The sequence below is a fragment of the Ilyonectria robusta genome (assembly GCF_021365365.1).
Source record: "Ilyonectria robusta strain PMI_751 chromosome Unknown BGZ61scaffold_7, whole genome shotgun sequence".
In the NCBI taxonomy this organism is placed as follows: domain Eukaryota; kingdom Fungi; phylum Ascomycota; class Sordariomycetes; order Hypocreales; family Nectriaceae; genus Ilyonectria; species Ilyonectria robusta.
The window spans coordinates 101,564-122,354 of NW_025764441.1; the positions used below are offsets into that span (position 1 = coordinate 101,564).

The window sequence follows — 20,791 nt, forward strand, 5'->3', positions numbered from 1 at the left end:
CCGGGCGATTCGGGCGTGTCGAGGATTTGAAATTAGATGCAACATGAGGCATCCTCACGCCCACGGCTGTCCGCCCAGCGCTGCGGCCCGGGCGACGGGGAGCAATTGGCCAGGTGCATCCCCCGTTGACGTATCATTCATCCACCGCGACGTGGATTTTTTCCCGATGCCGTCTGGCGACCGGGAACCACTTCGACGTCGACACCACGCCACCGTGGCATCTGCCGGCGGGGTCTGCCGGCTCAGCGCGACGCTGCCTGTGGGCGAAACGCCGTGAGACTCGGACCATGTTGAAGAGGATGAGACGGAGACGTGGAGGGACGCGCAGAGACGGCGCGGATTCCCACACGCCCAATGCGTGGCGGATTGATCAGTCGGTGCGTGTCCTCGCCGCTGGCGTTCCCTCGCTCTCTCGCGTGCCAGCGCCACCGTCCGCAGCGTCGCAGCGTCGCAGCGTCGCACTGTTCTCAAGACGTAGGCTCCGTCCGGGGAAGCGCCATGGGGCCCCAAGGACGACCCAATAGAGGACGCGGCACGGCGAATCAGCGATGCGATGACTGTGCGATGGCGGTGCGGGAGGCTTCGAGATTGGACGGAATTCCACGTCCTCGCATGCCCCAGCGCACCTTGAACGCCCCTTGAGCGCCCCCTGTGGACACCGTACAGTGTGTGTCTCTCTGACAGCGTCGACTCCTCGCACTCGTCTTGGTCTCTCACATATACCCGGACGCAACCACTTGCTCACGCGCACTTACCCCGCTCGATGCTGTAAGAGGCTGGCGAGCTCACACGGAGAAGGTATATAAACAATTCCTCTCGTACCCGTCTAGTCATTTCCCTCTGTGTGTGCCTCCTTCCTCCCTCCGTCATCACAAGCCAGTCATCCATCACTCATCCATCCATCTCGCATTTATCCATCCATCCACCTCTTCTCCCTCTTCATCCTCCAACCATCCTCCAACCATCCTCCAACCATCCTCCAACCATTCTCCCGTCTCACCCCTTTCTGCATCCATCCATTCGAATCGAGCCACCGCCGTTTCGATTAGTCAACAACAGTGAGTCCCTCTCCTCCTTCAACTCACCGTTTCCCCTCTTTCCAGTCACTCTCCCTTGTTGTCTCTTTCCCCTTGGGCATCAGTGGCCAACCAGCACATCATACTGACTTCATCTACAGAACACCCAACAACCTCGCTCCTCCTACAAACATACACACATCATGCCTGTCCGCGTCCCACGTCTCCCTCAGGCCAGGCGCTCCGAGATCTTCACCTTCGGCGCCGCCGGTGTTGGTGTTCTGACTCCCCTCTACATGTTCATGCCTGGTGCAGAGGAGCGCCTCTCCAACCAGACCAACAAGTGGGCACCACGATGGGAACGCAACATCAACTACTTTACCTCTCCTGTTGAGCGCGGCGTTCAACGTATCGAACCTCCAGTGGCCAAGATGGTCCAGCGTATCGATGAACGCCTTCCCCTCGAGAAGATGGCCAAATCAATGGAGAAGGGTATTCGGAGTGGCATCACAAAGATGACTCCCGAATCTAAATCTGGGCCATCAGGTTCATCCTAGGTCATTTCTTTCGTCATACCTGGGCTGCTGTTGTGCCCTTCATGTACATTGCGGTAGAGCTGCAGAGTCGACCAAGATGCCGATTCTCGCTTACAAATAAATTCACTGTTACAATCACCTTCTTTCCTCTCTACCTCGCTGGGACCTCCGCATCTATCAAGTGACAACATTATGGTCTCCTGCAGACGTTTCCATCAGTGACGGCCCAGGCCACTGCCAACATGTCATTGCAATTTCGTGGTGGACCACCTCTACTGAGTGCACATGTCTGATAAATGCCTTTTTGTTTTGCCACTTATTTGGCCCTCCCTCTTGCAACCTTTCATATCACTCGCTCGACTAATCTGGTCTCAGATTTAAGCTCCCTTGCCTTCCACTTTCTATGAAATTCACCCTTTCTCTTATTCACGCCGACGTCCGATCGGAAGGTCCTTCGATGTGCCATCCGACAAATGTTCAACCCTCATCACCTGACCGTGCCCGTCTGCCCTCCTTCTCTACCCATCGCCGTCAACATCCGTTCTCAGCCCCTTGCCACGTCTCCACTTGGCATGACCGCCGATCCCATGTCATCAAGAAAACGAAGCGCGAAGAAGACGACCGAAGGACAAGACAATTGAGGTGACAGCCGTTAGCACACATCTCAAACGTCGCCTTGAATACGGGAACAGGCAATGGTTCATGAAGATTGCGGTGGTCCTGCCTCTGGACTGACCCACTGCTCCCAGCGGCAATTATCCTAGCGCATATATTCGACAGCCATCACGAGACCCACCATCGTACCGATCTTATCTCAGCGATACCAGATCAGATGGCAAGATAAGATTGCCGAAGTGTAATGAGATCGCCCGTTATGATTAGAAGCCTCTCCAGGAAGTGGGATGACTTATTGCCATGCCCAGCACAAGAGAAACGGACGAAGGAGACGGGGAACTAGTAAACGCGATGAGGTGCTAGGATAGCCATTGAAGATATCATCTGCGTTTGACAGTCCTAGCTTTCGACTGTAACAAGGCCTACCGGGACTTGTCAACACTAGATACTTGGCGCCTCCTCGATACTGGGTTTGAATTTCATGCTCCAGGGAAAATATGAGGTGGCTCACCATTTGAGGTTTTCGTATTGGTAATGCATGCTGTGGTCCCCATCTACCCTTCCGTCTCCCAGGACGGCTTGTCCACACCACGCTTTCTGTCTTAGATGCTGCGACAAGCAAACCTCCGCTGAATGTCCGACTGGTATGATATCGGGGACGTGCATAGAATTACAGGGATAGTTGTCGAGGGGTATGCAGCTATCCCACCCGCCAAAGACCTCCCAAGCTTCTGGGCCTTGGTGGAGGGGATCCCGAGAGCCCGGAACCCCTCACGGATCAACCATACCCTGCCGGAGACGCTCTCCCGTCCAAACCCCGAGCAGTGAGGCTCACACCTCGAAAGCGTCATGTGGATACCCGAGTTGACCCTGGGCAAGTCTAGTAGTCTACTCGACGCGAGCCCCGGGCATTGGTGGAGCCACCAACAGCCAACAGGTGGCCGGGCAGTATTGGCCTCTCCTAACGTTATCCTGGCATGGGCCGATGCACTTCCGGGGGTGTGTTTTGCTTAAGACCAACTGACCAAGCCCCGTTGCCGCCCCAGAGATTTCCGCTCAACCCTATCGAACTCGCCCGTTCCCGCGCCTGCCAACATGACGACCCTACTCCGAGGATCTGCCTTCATCACCGGCGCTGCCTCCGGTAAGTGCGGCTGTCTCCTCCGTACCCCGCCGCGTCCAAACTCGGGGCCCCGCGTTCCGGGCCGCACTTGCGCCGTTCGTTATCCGTGCTACCCCGCCGATCAGCCGATCAAGGCTCCTCTCGCCACAACCCACATTTTGATCCCCCCTACCTCATAATCACTTGCTAATTGATCCTTTCTTCACACAGGCATTGGGCAATACACGGCCATCGCATTCGCACAGCATGGCGTCACCAAGCTGGCCCTGGCCGACGTCAACCTCAAGGCCCTGGAAGAATCCAACGCCGCCCTGAAGCAGCGCTTCCCCGATGTCGAGATCCTCTCCCTGCACATGGACGTGCGCGACGCTGCTCAGGTCAAGGAGGGCATCGCCAAAGCCGCCGCTGCGTTTGGCCGCCTCGATATCGCAGTCAATAATGCCGGCATTGGTGGCAGCGGCCGACGGACCCACGAGATTGAGGACGAGGAGTGGATTCGGGTCGTGGATGTGAATTTGCAGGGTGTCTATCGGTGTCAGAAGGAGGAACTTGGAATCATGGTCAACCAGGAGTATGCTCACACCTCCAAAACAACCATAGTTCTCTGCTGATACCGAAACAGAGATCTTGGCCCTAGAGAAGGCCGTGGCAGGATCATCAACGTGGCAAGCATGCTAGGAGTTGTTGCTCCTTGCAACAGCCAGCACCACACGGCCTACGCCACCTCAAAGCATGGTAGGACATCAACCAACGGAACATCTAAACAGAGACTAACTACATATACCAGGAGTCATTGGACTGACAAAGGCTGATGCCAACTCGTACGGCAGCCTTGGCATTCGCATCAACGCAATATGCCCAGGATACGTCGGCACCCCCTTACTTGTAAAAATCATGGCCACCGACCCGGATTCTCCTTTGGCAAAGGATCTTGCTCGCACGCCTTTGAACCGGTTGGCCGGGATGGATGAGATCGCCGATAGCATCGTTCTTATGGCTTCTCCCATGAGCAGCTTCATGCAAGGTGCCAGCATGATCGTTGACGGAGGATTTACTACCAACTGAGGCCTGAAGTTAGCCTGAGTCCTTTACGGTGTAACCTGGAATGGACCCGGCGCCAGGTGGTCATCACAATCACGAATTTGTACATCATAATTGCACAACGGCCGTATAATTCACTAAATACATCATCGGACTGACGAGGCTTTGACATGAATCCATGTCCAGTTTGTGTCATTTATAATAGCCACTTGTAAAAACTTTTGATTTTTACCGTCTTTGAAATCAATTGCTTCTACTAATTCTGTAAGAAATTATTACCACTCGATATGATATTAAGAGCAAGTGTAATGAAAAGTTGAAGAATTGCCCAAAGAAAAGGGGACGAAGGCAATATCGTTCACGCTATCCATACAGAAGACACCTTGGACTCCACGCAATCAAAACTATTCGAGATATTAAACTGGCGCTTCATGCCACATCTCACGAGAAGCTAAAGAAATCCAATGAGTGATTCCTGGTCCCTCCAGTTGATCCATCATCCCCGCTCGACGCATTATCTGTGCCTTGCACTAAGCCACTCAAGCTCGCGGGACTCACCCCAATATTATTGTCACCATCCATCCATTCTACTCCGTTTCCCTCCATCTTTGCAGAATTCACCAAATCTTTACCATCAATGTTGTTACTGGCAGCCTTGTCCTCGAGGTCAATGACATCCTTGCCTACACCAAAGTTCGGTGCACTCGACATGATGCCGGAAGAAATTGCAGCGCTCTGACCCAGTACTGAACTTGCACTGAGGCCTGCAGGGCCCGGTGTCCAATCAATTGTGGGAGGATCGAAAGGTACTGATCCATTGAGGTGATGATCTTGGATGCCGTCTAGACCCCACGTTTCGGATGAAGGGATGACCAGATCCATGCCTTCCACCCTACCCATCACACCCTCATGCACATCCTCGTGTTGATCCATGTCAATGGCAGTGCTACCCATGAAATCCATGTTCAACTGTCCAGAAGTATCGCCGACTCCCATTGAGAACAGGATTGAATCAAGTGGCGAGTGATTCTGAGGGTTTAGGCTACTACCAAGCTGGCTCTTGCAAGAGCTTGGAGGTGTGGGTTGCGCGTGAGGAGGAAAGAAAACCGGCCTCGGGCGATTGAACTCGGACGCCCTTCGACTTGCTTCTGGCCGCCTCTTCTTGAATGGCTGCACAAACTCCGGATCGGCAGCCTCACGCCTCAGAGGGATCATGGACGAAGAGCCGTCACTGTTGAGTGACACGCCACTTGGTACGCTTGTAGGAACTCCATTGAACGTGAACCCATTGTAGCTTGTACTGCCACTGCGAGGTCGGGGAGGCTCTCCCATGCTGCTGCGGATCTGTTCTAGTACGGCCTTGAGCAAGTCATCCATTCTGCTTGCTGGGTGATAGGTGTGGCTCATGTCGCCAACAGCATCGGACAGGATCTCGAGGTAACCGACGTATGTTCGTCGATCCGCCTCACTGCGTTGGTATGCAAGAGCTGCAATCAATGCAATGGCGGCCGTACCAGCATGCTGGATGCCAGTAACGAAGATCTTGCGTCCATCGTACCTCTGACGGTGCTGCCAGAAGATGCGGGCGACGCGAATCGCCTGTTGTGTGCAGATGCTGCGGGAGAGGGAGGTCCGACTATCATGGACGGCGATGTGTGGATCTCCCATACCCAGCGAATGATTCTCAGTTGCCGACATTGAGCGTTGTCCAGCAGCTTCTGGCGCAACAGGCATGTGGCTGCCATCTGGGCTCGGGTGCGATCCGGTGCTGGAACCGTCTCCTGTGATGGAGCCGTATTTAGCCCAGGGCCTATGCAGAAGTATCATGGTGACGTGATACTGCTGATGTAAAAGGAAGAAGCTGTATGGTGCCATCTTGATGTTGCTGGGCTTCCATGCGAGGTGGTCGGGGAGGCGTCGATACCAATTCTGGAGTTGTCTGTCCAGGTTGATGACATGGAGGTAGGCATTGTCTTCTGCCTCCCCGCTGGCGAACAGATTGTACTGCTCGGAAGCGTTATTAGACACGGTGTTGTCGCGGGTTTCCACAATCCGGCCGGCCAGCTCCATCAACTCGGTGAGCTGCTCGTAAATCTCGGAAACTAAGTCGCGTTTGGGGGCTTCTAAACCAGTCCAGGTGAGTCGCGAGAGCCGGTTGGATAAAAGGTCGACGTCCTGGCTTTTGATTGCCAACGGTCGCCCGAGGAAGAGACCCCAGTACTTGTCGTAGATAATGCAAGCCCTCATGGCCATGTTTCGAATGCGGCTTTCTTGCTCTGGCATTTCGTTGCTTCTGCAATCTAGATGAAGGCCAATATCGAAGGCGAGCCGGTTTGCCATGCCTGCACCATCAATCCATATTAGCACATGCCACGCAATCTTAAAATATTTGGTCTGACTCACCTGAATACATCCAACCCGTGTTGTCTCGGCCGACTCCACACTCTAGATCTCCTAGAAGAAGTAGCGCTTGGACACTTGGTATCCCACCGGGACGTTCAAGCTCGATGTCCAACATGTACTTGGCTTCTCGATGTAATGTGCTCTCTCTGGGAGCCAGTGTTATCTTGCGCATGTCATCGCGGTCCATGTCGGCCACACGGTAGCCCATGGCGAGGATGGCGATGTGTAAGAAGGAGGAGTAGAACTTGGGAGAATTTTCTTGCGAATCGCGATCGGCCTCGAAGGCGGCGCGGTCAATTATCTGCAAGACGGAATTGTAGAAGGCGAAGAACTGGTTGACGAGGTAGTCGTGGGTCTCGACGCTGAAAGAACGGATAATTCTCTCAGCACGACGGACTTGCTCAGGCGGCTCTTGAGAGTCGAACTGATCCGAAGTCTCGGCGTAGACATGACTGTTGGCAGTGGGGCCAAAGAACCTGAGTCTACCGGAGAGCTGATCAAACGAGAGGTTGCCTTTTGTGGAGAGTAGACGGTGGATAATGTCCTCTTGCTTGGGGTCAAGCATTCGGAATGGCGAGTCTTCTTTGGCTAATGGTTGGAGGACTTGGTTGTTGGATATGTTTACCTCGCCATGTTCACTTTCAGGGATAGGGAAGTCATCATTGCGCGAGTCTGGAGGAGAAGGGACGTCGCAAGTGGGAGAAACGCCGTCGGGGTTTTGCTGCTGCTTCGGAAGGCTCGACACTGATTCGCCATCTTCCTGTGCTTTGGACGTGGCATCATGCCTCGTCTTGGGCGGGTGGGCAGCAGGAGGTGGCACAACGCCTTTGTCCCGGAGCATGCCTTCGAGCATTGAGATTCGATCAGAGAGAGAGGACATGTAAGCCTTGGAGATGGGTCTGCAAGTAGGAACTGTTAGTGCGACGCGCAATTTGGAGCTTGCGGGAATGATGCGTACCGTCTCCGCTCGTCGTCGTTTTTGATGATGCAGTCTGCGCCTGTTCGTTGGCAGGCGGTGCAGATGGAGTGGTTCTTGGGGACGACGCATCGGATTCTGCGATCGCGACATGAAGCACAAGCGACGGAAGCTCTATGGCGGACTTGTTGTTGTTTACTAGGCTTCTGGCCGGCCTGGCCCTTTGGAGAGACGTTCTCCTGGTTGGCGATGTCGGGCGAAGCTGTGGCCGAGACTTTCTTGGAGTCGACGGATGGAGCCATGGTGTGCGTGTCTGTTGGAGTGGGAGTTGACAGCGGGGAGCTGGCCGTGGGAAATCAGAAGCTCGGTTCACACGCTCTCATCAAGCCCAGAGGCATAGGACACAGCAGAACATTGTTGACGGAGACAGGTTTGAGAAGACGAAGATGGAGGACGGAGCGGAGAAGCAAAGCTGGGGCCAAGCGGCTTCCCCACGGGGTGACGGGGCGCTCAACGACGACTTTCCGGGGAAAGAGCCAGCGACGGATGGACGCTGGGCCCAATGCGAATGGTCTCTGTAGAGGGTCCAATGCAATGCGACTGCATCGACTCCACCCCCCAGGGCCCCGGGAATAGGACTAGGACGCGAGACGAGGCAGGCAAACGCCGACAATCGCTAGCTGGTTGTTTGTCGACTTGGCGGGCAGCGGGCTAGCGAAGGAGCGATAATACTGGGCGCTCTGCCTCGTCGAGTCGCAAGGGTGAGCCGTGGCGTTTGGCCCCCCGGCACCTGTTCTCTTGGAGTGGGTGCCATCAGACTGGGGCCGATTGCCTTGTTCGGCTAGTGGGTCGCCGCCCACTGGAGCCGTCAATTATCCTCCTCTCGAGTCTACTGTCTCCTCGCCCTTCTCTCCTCTCAGCGTCCGGCATCTCAACGCTATCCGAACTTTGCCCCGGCAAATTCAGATCCAAGGGGTGCGGGGTCAGGCAGCCCCGCACGCCCGCCAGTCCATATCTTCAGCAGGGGTCTGAACGTGGTTCCCATGTACTGTACCTGGGCTGTCGGTCCCAGGAAACCAGTCCGACGGCAATGCCGGACCTGTCATCTTCAGTGGTTCCGAGAAATGTCCATGGTACCTCCGGAAACTGATGGGCTCGTCTCGTGGGGGTCAGTAGTTTGCCGACCATCGCAACCGACCACAATCAACATGTTGTTGAGAGAAAAGGTCACGCCTCCTCTCCCATTCACCCAAGTGTCGCGGTTTTTCCCTGCGCCAAGTGCGATTCAATGTCAGTACCAAATGATCCTATCCGTCGCAGCTCCCAATTATCGGAGCTCAAAAAGCCCTACGTCAGACTCGCGGGGGTCAGGTTGGGGTTGAGCATGTCAATTCGGGGTTGATCAGAGCTTCTGCTGGCATTGATCGTCAAAGACATGGCCTCCGTGCTCATCAGAATTCGTGGAGCGAAAGCGAATATCCAGCTCCCAAGCTCTAGAGTGCTCGTATTGCCCACCCCTGTTGTTTTTAGAAGCTTTTGCAGGTTGGCACGTACCAGCAACTGCTGGGAATGGTAGTATCTGAACACAGGCTAAATCACACCCTGCAGCCGATTGCTACCATCGCGAGATGTATTATACAACTCTCAATTTATACCCAGGTAATTCCCACTGCTTCTGTTGGTGATGCGGCTTGTTCCATCACAACGACGGCCAAGTTGCCGGCAAGTCAATGCTGAGTCCTTCTCCACCCGGAAGCCCCACTTGATGCGAGTGGCCCCGTCCGGCCGGGCAATGTTGCCGACCGAGTCCACTTGGCTACCTGGCCCCAGCATCAGCATGCCAGTATCTAAGATAACCATCATCATCGTTGTGATTGGGAAATTCCCGAGATATCAGGTATTTAGGTACCTCTGTCCCACGTACCCCAGAATCCCAACCGACTTCGTTGAGTTCCCACTCGACACCGGATCCGTGTTGGACAAGCAAGCCCAAGCTCGGACGAAAGGACACCTTGCCGCTGTTGTGTATGTGTGATATCTCTTGAGGCTTGAACACATGAGCTGAGGCGCGGCAAGTTCAATATGCATTCTTCCAACAGAGAGCTCGTCATTCGACAAAGTTTTCCCGAAACATGGAGCGTGCCACCCCCAGACGACGAGGTTTCCCATCACCAAGCAAACAAGGTTAGCGGCTCGCCAATAAGCGTCGTGCCCGGCTACCCCGCATCTCACCTGAATCAGGCTTCCCCGGCCGACTGACTCATGTAGGAGGCTAGGAATGCGCCCCAGTGTGCCTGGCCCAGCTGGCTGAGTTCCGCGCGACAAGGGCATTCCCAGTCCTCTCCACATCTGATGCCAGGCTCGAGCTAACCGGACGCTATCACCTTCACCCGCCGCGTGGCCGTGCTTGCCATTGGTTTGCAAGGCTCAGGGAGGCACATGCAAGGTCACAGACCGGCAAGCCCAATTGCCCAAGTGCGGCTTGAAAAGACTTGATTTTCTATGACGATTCGCAGCAATCAAGGAAAGCCCCGCCGTCTATACCCAAAGCATGGGGTCATAGGGAAGGCTTGGGTGGTATACAGCTTGGCGCGCAACAGCCCCTCGTGCCCCGGCACGCCGACACTCCCCGCCGGCAACTTCCCGCAGACAGAGATGTCATCACTCGTCCGCCTCCCCCCGCCGCGACCCGTCTATGTCCGTCTCATATTCCCCTCATGTCCAGCGCTCAGTCGACGTTCCAGTCGTGATCCCCGTTTCGGACGTACGTGCTTAGCCCCTCGACGCTCTTGGTCGTGTTGGCCTTCACCTGACCATTGCCAAGGAATGCAAATCTATTGTTGAACCGATATCTGATGTCGTAGTCCTCGAAGCGGGGATCCTTGATCGTTTTGAGGAAGTGAATTGTCTGCGGAGTGCATTAGCATGGCGGCAATGAAGTCACTTGGATTGACACCTACGCAGCCTGGCCATAGATAGATTCGGTTCTTCTGCTTCCCGTCCTTGAACCAACTACGACACTCTTCTTGGAACACGGTTTTCTTGTGGAACTCATCGAAGTGGGCGTAAATATCATCAAGAGCATCCTGCTTCACGCTGATTGAGCGGATGTGGTCGTGCTGAATCTTCTTCATCACTTTGATGCTGTATTCGATCGTCGTCTCGATGGATGGCAGGAGTGTTCCCGATGACCAAGTAGCTCCAGGACCCTGTTGTGAAGTGTCAGCAAGTCGGCCAGAGACAAAATGTGAGGACACATAGACTTACCACAATGGTAAAGTAATTAGGGAATCTTGGCGCAGAGACACCCATGTACAGGTTGACAGAGTCACCCCAGTCCTCATCCAGAGACTTTCCGTTGCCGTTGATGAGCTTAAAGGCGGGGCGGAAGGCCACCTTGAACCCAGTCGCGCACACGAGGATGTCGAGCTTGTGTGTCTTTCCATCCTCCGTCACTACACCCTCGGGGACAATTTTCTTGATTCCACCAAAGACAGGTTCGACGTTGGGCTTTGCCAGAGCTTCCAAATAGCCATCGCCTGGTGAGATGCGTCGGCAACCCGGCGCCCACGTGGGAATGATGAATTTCTTAAGCTCCTCATTGCCAGGGCCGATGCGGCGATGCATCTCCTCAGTGATAACCTTTCGGAACATCTCAGATGTTTCTGAGCCCTGGAAGAACATGGCAAATAGCGAGTTGATTTCGGCCTCAATGCCCTTTCTGAACTTGAGGTGGTACTCGGGGTCATCGCGGAACCGTTGCTTTTCCTCTTCGGTAAAGGTATACTGACGCTTCCCCGGCTGGTCGGTAGGGTCATCTTTCAAAGACTCGAGCGTCGTATTTCCGAACGGGGGCGAAATCCAGGTAGACGATCGCATAAATACCTTCATGTCCTTGACCTCTGGTTGTAGGGCTGGTACAATCTGCACGCTGGATGATCCAGTGCCAATGACGCCAATGCTCTTGTCCTTGAAGTCCACTGAGTGATCCCAGGACGCCGAATGCATTTTTGGGCCGGCAAAGTCGTGTAGACCTTCGATCTCTGGCCACGCCCAGTTGTTGAGAATTCCGGTGCCGTTGACCAAGACGTGGCACCAGTCTTGCCAGGTTCCTTTGGTGACCTGGTCCTCCAGAGTCAGGCTCCAGAGGCCCTTCTCCTCATCCCACCGTGCCTCCACAACCTTTGTGTTGAGCTTCATGAATTTCTTCAAATCGTTCTTCTCGGCAAATTCTTCAAAGTATCGTTGGATCTCGTCGCCATAGGCAAAGTAGTTGGCCCAATCGGGTTTGGGATCCCAACTGAAGGTGTAAAGGTGGGAGGGGATCTAGACAGTTAGACCATGATTTCAACCAATAGACCTTGGGACATACATCGCAAGCAACACCCGGATAAGTATTTTCTAACCATGTCCCACCAAAGTGGTGGTTCTTCTCGAAGAGAGTCAACTCCCAGCTGTCTGGTACCATTTGCTTTCCCATCTTGTACCCCAGGCAAAGGCCAGAGGCGCCAGCTCCGATGCATGCTACTCGTAGCTTGGAGGGCTTGGAGTGATATTGGTCGAGGACTTTGTAAGCAATATCGGGGGAAACGACTGGAGGATAGTGAAAATCGTGGACGGGGCCTGTGAACTCCTTGTGGACAGCATAGCCGTTGGTCATCATCTTGGCGCTGGTGACACCAGCGGGCACATATTCAGCTGCATGCGGCGCCATTCTGATACACCGTCGATGATGAACCGGAAATTGATTTGGAGGAGTAATTAGCAATGAGAAGTAAGGTTAAACAGGTCTTCTCTTGGGATAGCGGAAAACGTAGGTACATATAGAAACACTAGAGACGATGAGATGGTTAGGCTGAGGGGAGCGAAAGTGGAGTCGGGGGCCACGACACCAGCGATGGCATGATCAATGGCATGTCTCGGAATTAGAAGCGATGGCTAAGCTGGCTAGTGAGACCTCCTGGAGCAAGAGAGCATGTTGGTACCCGAGACGTCTGAAGCTCGGGTCGTGTGCTCTGGAGATCTTGGAGTGGGATACACATTTCCTGGCCTTCTTGTTTAGAGGGCCATGGCGCGCTACAGGGCCTGCACGGCACGGTGCGGGGGAACATATGGGGGTGGCCCAGGCGTGGCTCTAGACTGCGATAACACGCGGGTAAGATTTACCGACTTGGCAATATGGCTACAATCTCGCGATGATTCACCGTGGGTGGCAGTGGAAATCCGCCCATATTGGTCGGTTCGTCTCGGACGCCGCCGGGGCCAGCGCTTAAGGATGTTTAGGGTGTTCATCGAAGTCGGGACTCGTATCAATTGCCGTGACGCAGGCAGTCTTCTAGCCTTGGCGCTGTAGTCTCCAGAGCACAAACGTTCATCATTGCTCTCTCGGGTATGCTCAAATCGACGCATGACACATGCTAGTGTAACAAAAAGCAGAATGTTTGGGCTCTTTCTGCCTGGGCTTGTCTTACGCATGTACAAATTCAAGCCTTGTAGCTCCATTGCACACAAAACGTCACGAGTTAATGTCATGGGGTCCTTGGTTGACATCTTCAACAGCCCAACACACGTCGATATGCATTGGAGTCCTCGTCAGGTTAGAATTTTGATGACCTCAGTAATAAAATCGTACACCCCTACAGTGTTGTAGTATGCACCCTCCTCCATCTGATTCATCATTGATGCCGTCTTAGTCAGTCAAGACGGGGGAGGGCCCCAACCGCCATTTCTTTAACTCTTCTTGTACATACTCCGCATTTCAAATTTTAGGGGTATCACCATCTAACTAGCTTGTGCGGGGGAGGTGAATTCACGGCAGTCAGCTGCTCGTCCATGTAAGGTTTCCAGGAGTGGGCAACAAGACGTGGTGGTAAAATGCATTGGTGCGGAATTTCCTCTACAACGCAGGTCAAACACTTACTGCTCCCATCAACGTGCTTTAAACGTACTTCACTGCTTTCAGTTGCTAGATATAAAGGTTTTATTCGTCGAAATACCTACCTCCGCTTCGAAGTATGGTTGGAGAGAATGCCAAGGTGCTGGGTTCAGCTGACATTGTTGGTGACGGTGTCGAGCTGTCTCAAGTCGCAAGAGATCATATCTAGAGACTCATCCCCATATTAGGTGCTACAAACGGCCTTGATAGTCAGCAAAAAACTCAATGGCACCAACCTGGTCACCTGTTGGTTGGCGATGTTTATTCTCAGATTCGTAAATCGGTGCCAAACAGCACCACCAACTCCAGCATGTGGAGCACCAGACTCTGCAGAATCATTCTAGATGCCTCCCAGTACGAAATCTCGTCAGAGGGTTGGATGGCTACGCCACGGGCAACGGGTTCCTGGTTGAACACGGCACCGGTTCCCCTTTTCCTGCTTGTCGTCATGGTCTTCCGCGTGGGGGGAGGGGGCTCTGTGGGGTAAGGTGTCTGGTACTCTGGACGATTGGGCTGTGCCCCATCAACTCCAACTCTTCCATCCACACGTCTCCAGTGGGTGTTATTGCAGTAGAGTGATGACTGCCGAGCTAGACTCTGGGTCGAAGCACCAGCATGACAACATCCTACCCCAATGCCATCAAGTCCCAGCCCTAATAGGTCTTCGGCGCACTAACTCAACACAGGAGGTCACTAAGATACCCCATTCCACGTCCCCGGTGCAAAGCTCAGGCGCCTCCCGCCGCCCACCTCCCGGCTGTAGCCCTCCAGCATGACGATTTCCGTGATTTTCGGAAGTGTAAAGCTAGCTCTGGACCCTTGAGAAGCTAAGAATGCGGGGTTCGGGTCCATCATGACAGTACTAATGACTCTCATCTGTCATCCATCCCCATCGCCCAGCTGCGCCGCTGAACTCCTTCCACTACTTCGCGATCCCGCCCAAACACCTGCAACCCGGTACTGAAATTGCACGCTGAAATCATGTCTTCTAACCACGCTTTGGTGTTTGGTATGCCTTCCTTATCCCCAGATGCCTTAATTAGGCTAATATTTCTACAGGCGCCAGTGGAATCACTGGCTGGGCCATTACTAACCTCATTCTCAACGGATACCCCACTCCGGACACCTTTGAATCCGTCACAGCGCTCACCAACCGACCTCTGGCAGCGAAGGCAGCACAATGGCCTTCTTCTTCCAAACTCCAAATTGTTAGCGGCATCGACATTCTGACGCCCAAGGGACAATCGGGGTTGGAGGAAGAGTTGAAGTCTAAGGTGACGCACATGAGCAAAGTTACCCATGTCTACTTCTTTGGTATGCGACAATCAGATTTGCTTTCCCGGAGAAATTATTCACCAGATAACAGCATATATCATGGATGCGGATCCAGCCAAGGAGATTTCCACCAACGTCGACCTCCTGTCGAGGGCCATCCGAGCTGTGGAAAGGCTGGCACCCAACCTCAAGTTCGTCGTTCTCCCCACCGGCACGAAAGCATACGGCGTACATCTCATCGACGAATTCCCATTCAAGAACGACCTTCCTCTGAAGGAGTCCCTGCCTAGAATCCCCGAGCCACACGCCTCCCAAATGTTCTACTACAACCAGTGCGATGAGCTGGCTGCTCTGTCGAAAGGCAAGGCTTGGACGTGGTGCGACGTGATACCCGATGTGATTGTTGGCTTTGTTCCCAACAACAACATCTACTGCCTAGCGCAGGCCCTTAGTCTTTACCTTTCCCTCTATGCCGAGATCAATGGCAAGGGCAGCGAGGTCCAATTCCCAGGCACTGAAGAGTCTTGGAAGATCCTTAGCAATGACAGCAGTCAAGATATCGTGGCAAAGGTTGCCATTTACGCCTCTCTGCACCCAGAAAAGTCTAGCGGGAAGCGATACAATGCAGCAGACAGTTCCAAAGCCTCGTCTTGGAGCAAGAAGTGGCCTGTTATCTGCGAATACTTTGGTCTTAAGGGTGTCGCGCCACCTGCGGGCGGGTCTGGCCCGCAACCGACCCAGTACTTGGCGGACCACATTGACCAGTGGAAGGAGGTGGAGAAGAAGTACGGCCTGGTGACTGGCCGTGTAGGAAACGAGCGAAGCTTTGGTGGATTTCCATACTTCATTATGACCATGTTCAACTTTGATAGGCACCTCGATATGTCGCAGGTACACGAGATGTGGGGAGAGGCCAAGGAGGAGGTGGACACAAAGGCAGCATGGTGGACGGCGTTTGATCGGTTCCGCAAGGCTAAGATTATTCCATAGACGAGTACAGTTTACAGAATCGTTTAATATATCATGTATTTAGCACCACAATGGTATAAATTTCCCATGACACTGTAGCCGGATGATTTGATGAACTTCGGCTTGGCTCTCCCCACGTCGACCATCAGAGCCTTTGGCGGTCAATGGTTCTCCGAGACGATCGACTATAGCGCGCGAGTGAATTAATTTAGACATTAATCCCGTGTAAGAAAGGCAACACCAAATGGAATAACAAATCAAGCCCGTCTTGATCTGCCATTATTTCGTCTCCCCGCATCTGCGTCGACGCTCCCCCCGCAAAAGGTACCCGGCATTTGCCCCAGTTTTGCCCCGGCTAATTCTCCACAGCCGCAGTGCCTGTAGCCTCGGTGCCATCAGTATGGCCCGGGGCTGTAAATGGTCCCTAAAACCGCTAAAAGAAAATGTCCTGGGTACTGGATACCCTTAACCATCATTCCGCACTGCTCTACTCTGCTCTTTCTTATCCACGTTCGCAATCAACATCTTGTAAACACCAACCATCACTCCCTTCATCATATTTTCTATCTTGCGCGCGAACATCCTCCATATACTCAGTCGACTTCTCCCGCTCCTCGTCATGTCGCCCAGTTCCAGCGTTGACAATCCCGCCCTCGATGGCCCGGCGTTTAGCCACCTCCCTCAATGGGTAAAAACCAAACTTCGGCCGATTGCCATTGAGAAGATCCAGGCTGTCTATGACTGGGTGGAAAATGAGTGCATCCCGCGGGAGCCCGTGATGGCTGCACAGGTTGACGCCAAGAGGTGGGCAACACCGCCCTTGATGCATGAGCTCCGTGATCGAGCCAAAGCGCTTGGTCTCTTCAACCTCTTCTTATCCGACCACTTCGAGGAGAGCCCCGGCCTTACCAATCTTGAGTATTCGTGTTGTGCTGAGATTATGGGTCGCTGTTACTGGGCCGCCCAGGTGAGCTATCCATCCGTTCCTACTCAACCAAGGGAATTCCACGGCTAATGATCCAAGACTATGAACTGCCACGCTCCCGAGACCGGAAACATCGAACTGCTCGCCAAGTACTGCAACAAGGAACAAAAGGAACAGTGGCTGAAGCCCCTGATGGAGGGAACTGCGTCATCCGCTTACAGCATGACCGAGCCCGACGTTGCCGCCTCCGATGCGACTAACATCGGAATTCGCATTACCCGTGATGGCGACGAGTACGTTATCAACGGCAGAAAGCTCTACTCAAACTGCCTCTGGAACAAAGACCTCTCTTTTTACATCTTGATGGGTCTAACCGATCCCGAAGACCCCAACAAGTGGAACCGCCACACCATGATCATTGTTCCTTGCGACACCCCTGGCATTACTCAGGTCCGAAACCTGTCAATCATGGGCTATGACTGGGCCCCCGACGGCCATGGTGAATACATCTACGAGAACTGCCGAGTCCCTGCCAAGAATGTCATCGTTTCCCCTGGAAAGGCTTTCATGATTGCTCAAGGTCGACTTGGTGGTGGAAGAATCCATCATTGCATGCGGTACGTCCAGTCTGCGCATGACTTATTCAGATGCTCTCTAATACTGCTATAGGTTGATTGGACAAGCAGAGAGGGCGTACGAGCTTGCTCTTATGAGGTGCAATGACCCCAAGAAGAAGCCTAGAGGCAAGTTGATTGGCGAATTCGACTCGAATATCGAGAGAATTGCACAGATGCGACTCGAAATCGACTCTATGCGCCTCATCGTATGCAGTGCTGCCGACACCATGGACAAAGTAGGAAACAAAGAAGGCAAACGATGCATCGCCATGTGCAAGGTTCTTGTCCCTCACAAGGTCACTGAGATCATCGACGAGGTGATGCAAATATGGGCCGGACAAGGACTTACTCAGCACACGCCCCTTCCCCAGCTCTGGACATATGCCAGATTTGTTCGTGTAGCTGATGGACCCGGTAAGTTACTTCATTGCTCGCTATACATGCATAATTGCTGACATTTATAGACGCGGCTCACAGGCACCAAGTTGGGCGGGAGGAGATGAAGAAGGGTAAGGAGGTCACGGAGAGACACCAAGAATACAACCGAAAGGCCAAGAAGTTTGCAGAACTTAGTGGCGAGAAGTTCAGAATGATGCCAGAAGATACTCTGTAATATGTAGCCATTACTTGCGAGACTGTAAAGACCGGAGTGTGGACATAGGAACCTTTTATCTTAGTCACTAAAATATGCTATCTTCTCATGCCTAATGTAAATCCTCATTTGAAAAAGGAGATATATTAGCCATAAACAGCTGCGTTCCCGTCTACGTTGCTACTGCTTAGTTCGTAATTTTATACATATCGACACGCCAAAATCTCATTTTTAATCTGAACGCTTTATTTAATCTATCTTGGGGTATTGTTCTTGACGACGTTGAATAAAGTTCAAAAGTAAAAAGATCAGGCCAGGTTAAGCTTGACATTAGTGCTTCATAGCACATGCGGGTGCTTGGACACTCCAGATTCCCCGAGAACGTGGGTTCAGACAAAGCTGTGTTCCTCCACCTATGCCCTCTTAAGGCGAGTCTTGGGCGTCATCGGCCTTCTCAATGATTGGTGGTGGCTTTTCGATGTTCTGTCGGAAGATGTGTCGCTTGACAAAGTAAGGAAGCCACACCTTTGTTTCATAAGAAATGAAATCTTTCGTTGGGACCGAGAAGACCTCTATGATAGATATTAGCATGATATCAGATGAGTCGAGCGAGATTCACTTACGGTCCAACTCTTCTAGAGTAAGCTGCTTGGTCTCTCGGACAAAACAGAAGATCATAAACCAGGCAATAAGGTTGAGTCCAGCATAGAAGCCGACTAGAGCTAATGTCAGCAAAATGGGCCGCCAGAAATTCCAGCAGGGGTCAACGAACAAGCTCCAGTTGGTGTCATGACGGTTTTCATTCGAGGGAACGTCAAACTGAGGATACCAGCTAAAGAAGATTTTGTGAGTGAGGTCTCCGTGAGTCAAGTTCTGCATTGCTCACCGAAAGTGTTGTTGATGCAAACGGCCCAGGCCATTCCTTGCTCTCGCTGAATGGTAGGGAACACCTCCGCAGAGTATTGGAAAGCGACTGGCCCTTCACCCAAAGAGTAGGCGATAGTGAATAGGTAGACAAACCTAGGAGATGTAAGTTAGTCAAGCCCAACATTCAATAACGCCGGCCAGCTTACAAGACAACTGGCCCAATCTTTGCACCACGGCTACCGGAATCATTCAACAAAGATAGACCTGCGGCTAACAGGAAAATACACATGAGGGGGAACGTCTATATAGAATGATCAGCCATCTCCAGAGAATATACTTGCAGCAAGCGACTTACTATCAAAGTCAAGGTTCTTCGGCCTTTGGTGTCGATGAGGAACAGGGTAGGGATTGTAGCCACGACTTGGATAGCACCATAGCCGAGTGACGCATACAGGGCTTGGGTAGGTGTGTAGCCAACATTTTCGAAAATAGTCGAGCTGTAGAAAGAGATGACTGCAACGTATTAGGACTGGACCTTTGTACGAGAAAGAGGTGACTTACTGTTGATACCGCACATCTGTTGAGCAAGCATGACAGTCGAAGCACCGTAGTTGGCACGCCTGATCCTAGGCACGGCGAAGCAATCCCACATGCGGGAGAAATAACCCGCGCCACGAGCCTGCTTGAGTTCCTCCTCGTAGATAACCCACGAGTAGTAAAAGTCCCTCGCGGCAATGATGGGGTGAGCTCGCAGGCGGCACATTGATTGGAATCCCTTGCCGTGCTTGCCGTGCTTCATGAGCCAACGCGGGGACTCGGGGCAAAAGAAGATACCAACGCCGAGGATTAGAGATGGGATGAACGCCGAACCGAGCTGGAGGCGCCAAGCAATGTCGCCAGTGTCTTTGACGATGACATTCGCACAGAATCCCAGGAAGATGCCTAAAGCGACAGTCAGCTAAGGTCTTGGAAGAATCGATCAAAGTAGCTCACCAGCCACAACCCAAAGTTGCCAGAACATGACGAGGGCACCTCGAGTCCGAGCCGGGGCCATCTCAGCAGAGTAGATGGGGACCGTGGCGTTCTTTGCGCCGATGCCGATACCCATGACGAATCGGGCAGCGAAAAGCCCTTCCCATGATTGTGCGAAAGCAGAACCAATTGGGGTGGCAGTGAGACAGCAAGCGGTAATAAAAATCTCGCCTCGTCGACCAAAGTAATGGTTGAGCGGATCGACGATGAAAGCACCACTATGCACTAGGTCAGCCAGGAGGAGAGGCATCAGCGCCTGTGGTATACTCACATGAGACCGGCTGTCAAGAAAATGATGGCATTGACGATTCCAACAATCCATTCATCTTTGCCTTTGCCATCAATACCGAATTCTTTGGGGAAGGACAAGTTGGCTCCGTTGGATCCAGTCTGATCCCATCCTTGCGTGGCGGCTCCGACGGCACAAAGGCCAATTGAGTACCAAAGCATGACGGGACCGTGCCATTTGTGGTCCCTCTCGTATATGAGTGCACCGCGTTCATGCTCATCAATTTCGGCGAGATTCTCAAATCGTGCCGGGTCACGGGCGACGAGAGCAGCCCGGCCGAAGAGAGAAGCGTGCTCTGGCATGCCGTGAGCCTCGGCAAAAGCACGAGCATTAGCGACGGTCTGCTCCGGAGAGCTGCGCTGTGGTAGGCAAGAGAATCAGCGTCAATGCCAGATATTATTGGGGGAGATTGTGGAGGGCAAGACGTTGTGAAGCTTACCTTCAGGGGGTTCTCAACAATGTTGAGAGCAGCCGATTTGTGGTGACCAGCTGCATCTTCAAACTCAGGCTTCAGAGCCTCAACCCCATTCTTCTCATCGTGAGAAGATTGGGCAATGTCTGCCGACGAATCTTTAATCATGATAGCTAGGAGTGTTCCGAGAGCTTTAGAGAATCAAAGACGCAACGAGGAGAGGTGATC

At 53.0% G+C, this 20,791-nt stretch overlaps 7 protein-coding genes across 7 annotated transcripts; 4 read left to right on the plus strand and 3 right to left on the minus strand.

Annotated features, from left to right (window-relative positions):
- The first annotated feature begins 940 nt into the window (after positions 1-940).
- Positions 941-1,690, plus strand: BGZ61DRAFT_448488 (uncharacterized protein). Its single transcript, XM_046245486.1, has 2 exons — positions 941-1,058; positions 1,178-1,690. Exon 2 carries the CDS (start codon positions 1,220-1,222, stop codon positions 1,571-1,573), a length of 354 nt encoding a protein of 117 aa, XP_046105796.1. The 5' UTR covers positions 941-1,058; positions 1,178-1,219; the 3' UTR covers positions 1,574-1,690.
- Positions 1,691-3,262: 1,572 nt separating this feature from the next.
- On the plus strand, positions 3,263-4,355 carry BGZ61DRAFT_476252 (uncharacterized protein; the record flags this gene model as incomplete). The annotated part of the gene is made up of 4 exons (XM_046248783.1): positions 3,263-3,311; positions 3,501-3,861; positions 3,913-4,025; positions 4,078-4,355. The coding sequence occupies 4 exons, from the start codon at positions 3,263-3,265 to the stop codon at positions 4,353-4,355; spliced, it is 801 nt and encodes a 266-aa protein (XP_046105797.1).
- Positions 4,356-4,580: 225 nt separating this feature from the next.
- Positions 4,581-7,952, minus strand: BGZ61DRAFT_387278 (fungal-specific transcription factor domain-containing protein; the record flags this gene model as incomplete). Its single annotated transcript, XM_046242757.1, has 4 exons — positions 4,581-5,762; positions 5,868-6,673; positions 6,735-7,633; positions 7,693-7,952. The coding sequence occupies 4 exons, from the start codon at positions 7,950-7,952 to the stop codon at positions 4,773-4,775; spliced, it is 2,955 nt and encodes a 984-aa protein (XP_046105798.1). The 3' UTR covers positions 4,581-4,772.
- Positions 7,953-10,331: 2,379 nt separating this feature from the next.
- On the minus strand, positions 10,332-12,313 carry BGZ61DRAFT_505107 (uncharacterized protein; the record flags this gene model as incomplete). Its single annotated transcript, XM_046251822.1, has 4 exons — positions 10,332-10,558; positions 10,611-10,859; positions 10,918-11,976; positions 12,023-12,313. 4 exons carry the CDS (start codon positions 12,311-12,313, stop codon positions 10,379-10,381), a joined length of 1,779 nt encoding a protein of 592 aa, XP_046105799.1. The 3' UTR covers positions 10,332-10,378.
- Positions 12,314-14,566: 2,253 nt separating this feature from the next.
- BGZ61DRAFT_349645 (uncharacterized protein) lies at positions 14,567-15,850 on the plus strand (the record flags this gene model as incomplete). Its single annotated transcript, XM_046240163.1, has 3 exons — positions 14,567-14,594; positions 14,645-14,899; positions 14,952-15,850. The coding sequence occupies 3 exons, from the start codon at positions 14,567-14,569 to the stop codon at positions 15,848-15,850; spliced, it is 1,182 nt and encodes a 393-aa protein (XP_046105800.1).
- A 598-nt stretch (positions 15,851-16,448) lies between these two features.
- BGZ61DRAFT_573943 (acyl-CoA dehydrogenase family member 10) lies at positions 16,449-17,984 on the plus strand (the record flags this gene model as incomplete). The annotated part of the gene is made up of 4 exons (XM_046256143.1): positions 16,449-16,796; positions 16,854-17,371; positions 17,424-17,785; positions 17,836-17,984. The coding sequence occupies 4 exons, from the start codon at positions 16,449-16,451 to the stop codon at positions 17,982-17,984; spliced, it is 1,377 nt and encodes a 458-aa protein (XP_046105801.1).
- Positions 17,985-18,386: 402 nt separating this feature from the next.
- Positions 18,387-20,731, minus strand: BGZ61DRAFT_349233 (MFS transporter; the record flags this gene model as incomplete). The annotated part of the gene is made up of 10 exons (XM_046240129.1): positions 18,387-18,535; positions 18,587-18,679; positions 18,736-18,795; positions 18,850-18,983; positions 19,037-19,131; positions 19,186-19,343; positions 19,392-19,772; positions 19,824-20,080; positions 20,134-20,510; positions 20,591-20,731. The coding sequence occupies 10 exons, from the start codon at positions 20,729-20,731 to the stop codon at positions 18,387-18,389; spliced, it is 1,845 nt and encodes a 614-aa protein (XP_046105802.1).
- Positions 20,732-20,791: the final 60 nt, after the last annotated feature.